The 12,539-nt window shown below is 47.9% G+C and overlaps 1 protein-coding gene across 4 annotated transcripts in view; it reads left to right on the top strand.

Moving 5' to 3' along the window:
* The window catches only part of LOC137430100 (V-set and immunoglobulin domain-containing protein 10-like 2), a 199,108-nt gene extending 187,597 nt beyond the window's left edge, over positions 1–11,511 (top strand). Inside the window, exons 13-14 of one of the 4 annotated variants that reach the window (XM_068120655.2) lie at positions 9,162–9,248; positions 9,342–11,511. In XM_068120655.2, coding sequence (XP_067976756.2) covers positions 9,162–9,248; positions 9,342–9,469 — 215 coding nt within the window. In that variant the 3' untranslated portion in view covers positions 9,470–11,511. The remainder of the gene's footprint in view (positions 1–9,161; positions 9,249–9,341) is intronic. The other 3 variants (XM_078780093.1, XM_078780092.1, XM_078780091.1) reach the window with 3 other exon arrangements.
* Positions 11,512–12,539: the final 1,028 nt, after the last annotated feature.

The raw sequence follows: 12,539 nt of genomic DNA, 5'->3' as shown, positions 1-12,539 counted from the left end.
GTACCGCGACCTCCGGAAAGGCCGGTGCACAGCCCCGTTCGTACCACGGACAGATGTTAATTGATTGCCGAGCGGTGTTTAGCAACCGCGGCACGAACTATTACCAAGACTAACCCGATTCATAAACGTTGGCCAAATCGTGCCACAGGTGCCCAATGGAGAAATCACAAAGACGACACAGATGTGAAGAAGAGGAAGACGAAAGGCAAAAAGGTTTGAAAATGCTACTATATTTATTCCTACTATTTACAGGACCAAAATAACCAAGGAAGAAGGAAAGATAATAAAATAAAGACAGAAGGAATCAAGGAGACACAGTGCAACACTAGCTTACCTACAGTCTTAATTATACCCAGGACGAGACACACAAAACGGACGACAATCAAACTCACACGAATGGGGAAATGAAGGCAGGAACGATTTGGTGGAAGGAGAGGAAGGTCCAACGGGAACCGGAGCTGGAGCTTGATCCCGCACGGGACGTCGGGCGGGACCTCGACGGCCACCGATGCCACCGCAATCCGGCTCCCGCGTCGCAGCGGGTCGAAACTGCGTGGTCTCAAAGCTGGTGGTGGTGGACTCCAGCTGGTGGTGGTGGACTCAACTGATGGTGGTGGACTCAACTGATGGTGGTGGACTTTCTCTCTCTCACCTCTTGCGCGGCACGTATATCGTCTCTTCTCTTGCGCGTCTCTTATATCGTCTCCTCTCATGCGCGTCTCTTATATCGTCTCCTCTCTTGCGTGTCTCTTATATCATCTCCTCTCTTGCGCGTCTCTTATATCGTCTCCTCTCTTGCGTGTCTCTTATATCCTCTCGTCTCTTGCGCGTCTCTTATCTCGTCTCCTCTCTTGCGCGTCTCTTATCTCGTCTCCTCTCTTGCGCGTCTCTCATATCGTCTCCTCTCTTGCACGTCTCTCATATCGTCTCCTCTCTTGCGCGTCTCTCATCTCGTCTCCTCTCTTGCGCGTCTCTTATATTGTCTCCTCTCTTGCGCGTCTCTCATATCGTCTCCTCTCTTGCGCGTCTCTTATATCGTCTCCTCTCTTGCGCGTCTCTCATATCGTCTCCTCTCTTGCGCGTCTCTCATCTGGTGGCGTCGTCATGGTGCGAGTTATATATGCCACGCCCTTTAACCTTCGCGAACCTACTCGACGGTTCTCCCCACGCCCTCTCAAAGCCAAACCCCTCGTTCTGGGTTGGTCGGCAAGGGCTGGCTCACTCCTCCCCTCTATGACGAGGTGGAGACACGCCTTTCTTCTCCGAGCCGACCGCGTGCTCAATGGAGGCAAATGCAGTTGGTAATAAATGCAGTTGGCAATAAAGGCTTTGGGGGAATTTGAAAAAAGGGGATCTATCTCTTTGAATTCGGTGCAATGGAGTATTAATTAATGGAAGACAAAGCCTTAACCTAATACACAGAATAAGGAAATAACTACCAACAAGGAGGAAATCTATGATTGGCTAACGTGATTGTATATGACCTAACTAAGGGACGCCCTTTGACCTTTATACACAACAACTGGAGGAAGGAGGGTGATATTTTTTACAACAATAAAAAAAACACAATTCTCATTTCCACAACAATATACAGACTTGGCATTTAATATGGAATATTTTTTTTGTGGGGGTGAACTTACTTTTCAAGATGACTTAGAACCAAAAGTTCATTGGAATTATGTTGAAATTATTCTAGATTTTGTTCATGTGACCTTTAAAAGAAACAAAAACCACATTTGACATTTCTAAGCAAATAAATTAATCCTTGAAAGTGATGCAAACTGATATCGAACTCAATTCATGGACAGTACGGTGTTAAACTTCTGTACGTTTTCCAGAAGTATCTCTTTATTTTGCACATTAGCCCAAAAAATTTTCGACAAAAACAAAAGCTAAATTATGACTGGGATTACGGACAGTAAAATTACAGATCAGTACTTCGTGTAACCCGCACGAGCATTCAGGAGAGCACGTACACATCGAGGCATGCTGTTCACGAGATTTGCCAAGGTTTGGACAGGAATCGCTTGCCATGCCGTGACAATAGCCTGCTGCAATTCACGCACAGAGGTAGGCTGCTGGTCCAAGTTGTCGATTTGACGCGTTAATTCTGCCCACAAGTTCTCTATCGGATTCATATCCGGGGACATGGCAGGCCACTCCATATGCTCTACACCACGATCAGAAAGAAAGTGTTGGATCATGCGAGCACGATGAGGCCGTGCATTGTCATCTTGGAAGACAAAGTTTCCTCAAAAGGCTGCACGAGCAAATGGAAGCAATGTTTCTCCCAGAATGACCCTGTACTTGAACTGGTTCAGGTTTCCATTCAGAACAACCAGGTCAGTTTTGCCCCCTGCATGAAAAGCAGCCCAAACGGTCACCCCACCACCTCCAGCTTGGACTCTTGGCACTATACAATCTTCGTTGTGGGCTTCATGCACTTGTCTGCGCACTCGGACGCGGCCATCTTGACGATAGACCAGAAATCTGGACTCGTCACTGAAGGTCACGTGATTCCAGTGTCCTGGCTTCCATTGACGGTGCTTTCTGGCCCACTGCAATCGGCGCTGGCAGTGTTGTCTGGTCAGACGTGGCTTTCTCAGGGGATGCCTGGCACGATAGCCTGCTTGAACCAGTCGTTGGTTGACTAGCCTTCTGGATACAGGCACATTTGTCAGTTGCTGCCACTCAGCCCTAAGCCGATTAGCTGACTTGGTACGGCCATTGCAGATTAACCGGTGCAGCTGGCGATCATCTCTCCTTGTGGTTCTGCGTGGATGTCCTGGCCTTGGTATTGGAGTAGGGACACCCCTCTGAGCATTTCGTTTCAGGATCTTTGACACCTGACCTTGAGTGATGCCATACTGCCGAGCAATAGCACGCTGTTTCATGCCAGAATTTCGTAAAGCCACCACTCCATGACAAACAGCATTGTCAAGTTGACGGACCATCTCCAGAGGAAGCGGCAATAACTTTTGTGGACGTGCAGCAGTTGTTTTCCACTAATACAGAACGCAACAACCCTTATATACCCGATCGTGAAGCCAATCGTCAAATGTACCTGTCCTTACATTTTGTCACGCCACCTGTGATATAATCCTGTTATTGACTTCTTGCTGCGAAAGACAATCAGTGACATGGTTCTTTCAACAAAGACATCACCGAAGGGTAAAAGAAACTCACCAGATTGATATACTGAGTTCAGAAAGTAAACCCAAGTCAAGAAAAAAAAAAAATCCATATTAAATGCCACGTCTGTATATATATATATCAATCAGTCATTTTTCGACTTCATACTGTTGTAAGAATCAGTCCTACAACATTGTCCCAAGAGTAGGTTTAATTCAGAATCGATCTCTAGCAATACCTGTAAGAAACCAACAAGCCACATATCAGTATACAGTAATCATAGAAGTAAGTAATTGTTTTGCAATTAGTACAAGCAAGCTTAGAACCTAGAGTAACGCGCACCATCTGAGAATGCACTACATCACACAGAGTAAATGTCACAGGAATCATCGGAGCGCTGTCCAGTCCGAATTCATATAGGAGCCTCTCAGTGAACAGAGTCTGCATAACACCTGGGTTCAACTTAGACACAATTTCATTGCATTCTCCTCGCCGTTAAAACTACACTACCCCCCATTGGCGGAAGTCAAGCTAACAAGCCATAGCAGCATAGAAACATTAGTTAGCAGCAGATTAATATCAGGTAACAGCAGTCCATGTCAGTCAGTCCATCCATAGCGATCGGGGCGGCGAATTTCTCTCCCAGCGCGTGTCCGATAGGCACCAGGTGCCACATCCACGAGACCGAAATCCCCCGCATCGGAATTATCACCTAACTCGGGTGACTGCGGTGGCCCCACAAAGCCATCTGGGTCGGGCGCATGTGGCGGTGGGATAGCCGGTAGATTCTCCATTGTCGGAATTACCGTGCCGTAGTCCGGCTCAACAGTATCCCCGCACGGGGAAAGATGACGTACCGAGACGGTAGACTCACGTCCATTTGGCATCAGCACTCGAGCATGCTCGGGGTTGGCTTGGAGAATACGAACCTTGTCGACGAGGGGTTCGTACTTACTCGAGCGAACCACGCGCTTGAGGAAAGCTGGTCCGGGCACAGCCAGCCAGCCTGGCAAAGGACTACCACCTCCAGAACAACGTGAAAAGCGAAACATACGGTCATGGGGACTTTGATTAGTAGCGGTGCACAATAAAGTCCTGATCGAGCTGAGCATGGTGGGTACCACCCAGGTCCATCGGTCCAACCCTAGTCCGTTAGACCTAAGTGTCAGAGCAATGGCTTTCCAAATAATGCCATTAAAGCGTTCCACCTGTCCGTTTGCCTGGGGCCGATACGGAGTAGTATAGCTAGAAGCGATATTCCGCTGGAGCAAGAATGCTCTCACATCATGGGAAAAGAACACCGCTCCACAATCAGTATGGACAAAGGCCGGGTTCCCAAACATAGAAAACAACTCCTGCAGACACCAGATAAATGTGGCAGCGGTCATATCGCCACACGGGAAAGCAAAGGGAAATCTGGAGAACTCATCAACTACCGTGAGAAGATAACAAGAACTGCCCGAAGCCGGTATGCCCGGACAAGACGGTAGACACGAAGGCGGCAGGGGCCCATTGAAGTCCATAGCCAAACGCTCCCACGGCCGAGTGGCCTGGACCAGCGTACCCATCCGAGGTTTGTAGAAGCAAGGTTTGAGTTCAGCGCAAATGGAACAAGTGCGACATAGCCAACGAATATCCTCAATCTAATAGGGCAAATTATGACTGCGCACATAATGAGCTAAACGCGTCACGCCGGGATGACACAATGTGTCATGAAGGTCGCGGAGATCCTCAAACGAGGTGAGGCTCGCACACACCGGTGGCCGTGATAAGGCATCTGCTATTAGGTTATCCCGCCCCGGGCGATACTTGATAGTGTAACAAAAATTGGCCAACTCAATTCTCCAGCGAGTGATTTTCTCACTATTAATGTGTTGAGCATGGTGCGTATCGTACATAAAGGCAACACTCTGTTGATCCGTGATGATCTGAAAACATCTGCCAAGCAAATATGGCCGCCAGCGCCTGATCGACTCGATGATGGCGTATGACTCCTTTTCGACAGATGAGTGTCGGCATTCCGCAGGCAGGGGCGGATCCAGGTGGGGGGGTGCAGGGGGTGTGCACCCCCCCCCTCGATCCAGGATGAGGGTGCAGGCGGTGCGAATCTGCTGAACTGTTGGACCAGGAAAGAACACAAGGAACTGCAGAAACTGCCAAGAACGCACGAAATGCTGTTTCTGATGATCAATTTAAAAAAAATTTCCTGGGGGAGGACCCCCAGACCCTCCATAATCACCCACCCCCAGCCCTATAGTTTCATGCACCCCTCGTCTTGAAATTCCTGGATCCGCCCCTGGCAGGGGAGAGAGTCCTTGAAAAGAAGGCCACAGGTCGCTCCACTTGAGAGAGTGTAGCAGCTATCGCGTGATCCGACGCATCGCTTTCCAAAACAAAGGACTTGTTTTCATCAATCGTCGACACAGCGGCGCCAGCTATGTCAGACTTCAGGCCATGGAAAGCGGCCTTAGCAACGTGAGCCATGGGGAACTCTTTGCAATCCACAAGTGTACGAAGCTTCTCAGAGAAATTTTGCACCTACTTAGAGTAATGAGCAAAAAGCCCGAGAGCACGCTTCAAAGAATTACGATCGTGGGGCGGGGCCATGTCGAGCAAGGGTCGCAGTCGCTCCTTGTCTGGAGCGATAGAGCCATGGGTCATGGTGTACCCCAGGAGATCTATTGTTCGAGCAGAATAGCGACATTTATCCTCGTTCATAGTCAGTCGATACTAGTGCGCAACCTCGAGGAAGCGTTTCAGGTTAGCATCATGATGTGCTTTGTCGTACCCGCAAACCGTGAGATTATCCAGATAAACGAAGACATCGGTTAAGTTCTCCTTAGCAATGAGATCGTCCATGGCCCTTTGGAAGCAGGACCCCATTTGTGACCCCGAAAGGGAGCCGTTTGAACTGGTACAACCTTTGTCCGGATTCAAACCCGGTGTAGATGCAATCGGCCTCGGAGATTGGAATCTGATGATACATGCTACGAAGATCTAATGTGCTGTGGACCGAGTACTGTGCCACCTGTCGTACCAGAGAATCCATTCCCGGGAGTGGGTAGGCGTCCAATTGTGTAAACCCATCAATCGTCTGCGAGTAGTCGATTACCATGCGGTTACGATGCGTGGTGGTCTGCACCACCAAAACTTGGGCCCTCCAAGGCGATCTACTAGGTTCGATTATACCCTCCTTTAGCAGTCGCGTCGTCTCCTCAGCAATGAATTGTGTGTCAGCCCGGGAATAGCGTCGCGATTTCATGGCAACCGGTGTACAGTCAGTAGTCATATTGGGGAACAGCGACAGTGGTTCAATTTTCATCCCTGCAAGAGCACACACAGCAAGAGTATCAGCACCACCAAATTCCATTTCCAATCTCCCATGCCGTCCGAGAAAATCATGTCCCAGCAACACTTCCGCACATAACGCTGGTAAGACCATTAAATGCACATCCGGAAACATGCGACCATTAATCACAAGTTTTAGGCGGCATTCTCCCCGAGTGCAGAGCCATAGCCCTTGGGAGGCCATGAAGATTCGACGTGTTGTCCCGAGAATTGGCCACCCATGCTTTTGAACGAGTCGCAAATCAACATAACTATCCGTCAATCCAGTGTCGATTAAGGCATTAGCATGTTGCCCCGCAATCATTAGTGGAACAACCGCGCTGGACAAGCCAGGTGGTCCCGCCACCATTGAGTCGTCGAGAGGGGCGCTCGAGCCATGCGTGTGGATCCGGCGCCAGCAAGCGTCTTCCGTGAAGTTAAAGCTGAACGTGGATCAGTCGAACCGCGGGTAGATGGCGCTCGAGCCACGCGTATAGATTCGACGCTGGTGAGCGTCCTCCGTGAGGGAAAAGCCGAACGTGGATCAGTCGAGTCGTCGATAGGTGGCGCTCGAGCCACGCTTGTAGATGCGACGCCAATGAGCGTTCTCCGTGAAGTTAAAGCCGAACGTGGGTCAGTCGAGCCACCGGTAGATGGTGCTCGAGCCACGTGGGTAGATTCGACGCCAGCTCGCATTGATCATGACAAAACAGGACGTGGGCTGGGCGACGAAAGAATGCCAGTCAAGGACGGGCGGGCCGCGATCACGCCTGTGCGCGCCACTTGTTTTGGTGGCGCCTCGTTCACCGTCAAGGTCGTGCATGCAGCACGGGCCCGCATGAAGGGGCGATCCCAATCAAGGCCGCGTGTGGCGCCGGTCGTGATTCGGGCGGAGAGAGTATCACATTCAAAGTCGAGCGAGGTCGCCGGCCCCGCGATGAACGACAAACTTTCGAAAAGTGTCCTTTCCGAGAACACGAATGACATTTCGCGTCTCTAGCCGGACAAACTGACCTTAAATGGTTCCGGTTCCCGCAGAAAAGGCACGTAGCGTTATTTCTGGCTGAGGGAGCGGCCGCGGCGGCGGCTGTCACACTCGGGTCGAAATCCTCGAGAGAGTGTCCGTTGTCCCCGATTCCGGCAGAGGGGGAGCATCCGTGTGCTCCGTGGTAGCTCTCTCCGGTCGTGTCGTGCCGGTTAAACCTGCAGTGACCGTACGGTCGATCGTACGATTCGGCTTGAACTTGAGCTTCTTGGTACAAGAGTGAGAGTTTATGAGCTCTCTCTAGCGTCAACTCTGCTTCTTCCTCAAGCAATCATTGTCTGATGATTGGAGAATAAATCCCAGAAACAAAAGAATCCCGCATCAAATCATCAGAGACTTGCGCAGGGGTTCGTGTCTCGGTAGTACAGCCCTTCTCTAATCGGCGAAGGTCTTGAACGAAATGGTCGATGGTCTCCGATGGATCTTGTCACCGCGATGCGAGCAGATATCGAGTATAGACCATGCTTCGAGTCTTGATGTAGATGCGTTTCAATTCCTCCACAGCCGCATCGTACGTAGCGCACTGGGTTATGCACGTGTAGACAGTGTGGTTCACGCGGGAGTGCAGCACCGCGAGCTTCGTAACATCGGCGAGCTCCTCCTGGGCATTCAGATGGCTGGTCAGTAACTTCTGCCAATGTGAGAGTTGAGCAGACACGTCCGGCGCCTGAGGGTCCGCTCCGAAGATTGGAACTTGTATTAACTTGTGAGTCATGATGATCCCGTTCAGACAGGAGAAGATTCTGAATTAATTGTTGTAAGAATCAGTCCTACAACATTGTCCCAAGAGTAGGTTTAATTCAGAATCGATCTCGAGCAATACCTGTAAGAAACCAACAAGCCACATATCAGCATACAGTAATCATAGAAGTAAGTAATGGTTTTGCAATTAGTACAAGCAAGCTTAGAACCTAGAGTAACACGCACCATCTGAGAATGCATTACATCACACAGAGTAAATGTCACAGGAATCATCGGAGCGTTGTCCAGTCCGAATTAATATAGGAGCCTCTCAATGGACAGAGTCGGCATAACACCTGGGTTCAACTTAGACACAATTTCATTACACATACCATCAGTGGGGAACCGCCAGTAAGGTGTCCCACACAGCTATTGCTGCACCTTACTGGGAGCGATAAGCACCGCCTGCCACACGGTAACATTATCTCTGGTATCCACTCACTATATGGAGTCGTCCTGGCTGCGGTTGGGAGTAACTAACTAGTATCTGTAATTTGGCGCTCCAACCTAATGTGTGAACGTCATGACGTCGTCGCCAAGCATGTCCGCATGCCTGCCAAGCTCCGGAGGAGCCATCTAGCAGTGCGTCATTATGGATGTTAAATTCAGATAGTGTCTCAAGTGTATGCAAAACTCACAGTTACATACCTGGTTTTGCCCTTGTTGGGGCTTCATCAGGGCAATGCAGTGAGCCTTCCATACACTTGTGACTCTGAAAGCTTAAAAAAACGAAAGCGAAAATCAATTTGCATTCAAAAACTGTACCCGTTAAAAGCCCTTTAATGATGATAATATTTATGAAACGCAGCAACAATGCTGAATTTGTGTCTGGTGTGTATGAACATAAGTCATGCGAATTAAACAGTTGTGTTTTTGTCACAATGACCTAACTTGTTCTTATTCCCTTTGTCCCCAGGGAAGGATGATGATTTATGTGTTTTCCACAACTCCAATGATGATACTTTGAATTATTGCTCTTTAGAAAAAACAGACCTTAATGATGGTAAGCAAGCATTTAATTCTGCTTCTGAGAAATTTCAGCTTCATGTGATAACAGCAATTGCCTATAAAAGCACATTGTTTCCTTTCTCAATAGGAAACCATCATGTTGTACATGGAGAGAAGAGTGTTGAGTATGCCCAAATAAGTCATTTTGCTACGCCTCATGGCACCGATGACTTGTGCTTCGAAGACGATGTGACTGACGGTGGAGTCATCGTGTAGACTATGAATTCAATGAACGTCTTGAAGCTCACACAAACCTGAAGTTTCCATTACAGCACAGGTCGAGAAAGTGTGCAGCTATCGGTTGTCGGATTCTGAAAAGTGCACCCTTTTTGCCTCCTGCCTCTCCAATATATCTCCGTTGAAAGTACCACGAGCAAACTGATAAACAACAAAAACCTCTCCATTCAATTTTGTATCTGATGCAATTCAAACTCTTATTATTTTGCTTCTTCATCCTTGATGCCGCAACATTATTTCATACTCCCAACATTTAATTAACCCATCCTCTAACTCTTTAAAAAGACTATCCAGCTTAGAATTTTGATTATCACTGAACGTTTCTGTCATAGATTAGAGCATTGTCTGACATGGTAAGAATGAAGCCATGGTAAAAAGATAAATTAAACATATCTCTTCAGCCTGCTATCTAGTCAGGTTCACAATGTTTTTTCGTTCAAAACTTTTGGAGATTAGCAAAACTATACATTTTTGGAATATTCAGAGCATGAGGAATCCAAAAATTAATGTTGGCATTTGCGTAGACACCTTTGCGAAAATGCCACTCAGGACAGTGATGAAGATCTGTAAAAGCATATTCCTGAACGGTATAGACCTAGTAGATCCTGTGTGTAGGACTTATAGTTCAATCTGATACTAACAAGGCTGCTTTCTTGCTTTATAAACCCATACCTATAACTTCAAAAGACTTGCAATATCATGTATTATGTAATACAGTTATATCACAAATATAAAGACAACAACAACAACACCAACATGCATTTAAAGGCCATTTTCCCTGCTAGAGCGGGGATTAGCCTTGCGGTCCCCATGACAATCTTCTCCATCTTGCCCTATTTTCTGCATCTCTCCTTGTTAACCCACTTGCCCGCATTTCTTCTTCCACCATCTTTAGCCAAGTCTTTCTCGGTCTTCCCCGGCCTCTACTTCCATCTACATTCATTTCCATCACTCTTCTCAACCAGTCACTTTCATCCTTCCTCAACACATGACCAAACCATCTCAACCTGTTCCTCTTCACAGCATCAATCACAGGCTCTATTCCCATCATTTTTCGCAATTCATCATTTGTCTTCCTCTCTCTCAACGATCCTCCACACATCCACCGAACCATTCGCATTTCCACTCTTTCCAGCCTTCGTTGCTGCTCTATGCTCTACGTTCATTACCCATGTCTCGTTCCCATAAATAACAACACTTCTCACACATGCAGCATACACCTTTCCCTTCAGCTTCAATGACACTCCCCTCCTCATCAGCACGCCACACAGTTCCCGAAACTTCTTCCATGCATATCTCACTCTTGCAACCATTGCCGAGTCTGATCCACCTTCTCCATTCAGCATGTCTCCGAGGTAGCAAAATGTTTTCACACATTCCAGCTTCACGCCGTCTCCAAGATCCAACTCAACATTTCCTCCATCTGCAGCTCCCTCTGTGCACACCTTACATTTGAATGTGGCTGCCACACTGGTTAATGACCCTCTCAGACCACTACATTTTTGATGAACCCACTCAGCGCACATTGTACATTGAATGGAGTTCACTCCGACACCCTTACTGCACACAGCACACGGCCACTTCCCAGTTCTTTCCACCTCACCACATGCTTTACCACTTGCCATCGCCTTCGTCTTTCCTATATTCACCTTCAGACCTTTTGTCTCCATACATTCCTTCCACTTGTTCATCTTTTCCTTCAGTCCATCCATACTTTCTGCAATCAACACCAGATCATCTGCATACAACAACTCCCATGGTAAACCCTCCTTTACGTTCTGAGCCAGTACCTCCATCACAGCTACAAATAGTAGTGGACTTAGTACCGACCCCTGATGCACTCCCACCTTCACCTCAAACTCACCACTGTTCCCGTCCTTCGTCCTTACAGCAGTGCGCGCTCTTTTGTACATTGCCATCACTACTCTGATCAACCATTCCTCCACTCCTAACTTCCTCAATGCCCATGTCAATACTTCGCGTGGAACCCTATTGAATGCTTTCTCCAGATCAACAAGCCCAAGAAACAACTTCTTCCTCTTCTCCATGTACTTCTCCTGCAACTGCCTCACAATAAAGAGCGCGTCTGTCGTTCCTCTTCCTGGCGTAAATCCAAACTGCATTTCATCGATCTTCACCTTCTTCCTTATCCTCCTCTCCAACACCCTTTCCAATACCTTCATTCCATGCTCCAATAACTTTATCGCTCGGTACGAGCCACACTCCAGAGGGTCACCTTTCCCCTTGTATAGAGGGACGAGGGTACTCAATTCCCAATCCACTGGAATGCGGCCTTCTTTCAGCACCAGATTACAGATCTCTGTCATTCTCTTCACACCCCAACTTCCTGCTGCCTTCAACAACAACAGTCAGCCGGTCTTCTTTGCTCTTTCACGTTTGACATACGCTTTGCACTCTGCGTGTGTATTTGTGCCTAATCTGTGTGCTCTGCATGTTTTTATCAGCCACAACAACCTTTTTATGTTGAACAGCCATTCAAGATCTGCACAATAAAACACTATTAAGCCTTGTCTATTATGTAACTTGATGGACAGTCAAACTTGATGGACAGTGTCCTCATAATGTACTCATCCTTCCTTTCAAAACATATTGTCGCGTGACTGCTCTCAGTTAAGACCGAGAGTAAGCCACGGATGGAAATGAGCGTTAATGAAGGCGTTAAATTTTAATTGATTGCGGATGATACGCGAAGAGGAAGAAGAGTACATACTTACCTGGATGGCCTGCTGATGTCTGCACCCTGTGAAAAGTAACTCAAACGGGAACGGGTTAAAATGTACAGGGAAAAATAATAAAAGGAATTTATTTATGGAACCCGATAACAAGGAAACGCGCCGGTTTATAAATAAATGTCCTAAAATGGAGCGCTCCCACACCAGACTTATAACACACGAGGGGATAATTTTATTGAAAAGAAACGTTGTGTGTGTGTGTGGGCTTAGCTCAACCACTCGGGGTCCCGTCGGCTCATCGGCTTGTCCGGTCCGTTGGCGGGAAGTCGGCCTCGGTCCACCTCGTTCGCGCGCTG

Source organism: Myxine glutinosa, chromosome 6, assembly GCF_964187855.1.
Source record: "Myxine glutinosa chromosome 6, kmMyxGlut1.1, whole genome shotgun sequence".
Lineage (NCBI taxonomy): Eukaryota > Metazoa > Chordata > Myxini > Myxiniformes > Myxinidae > Myxine > Myxine glutinosa.
Note: the sequence above shows the minus strand (reverse complement) of the source record. Positions and strands in the feature narration are given on the sequence as shown.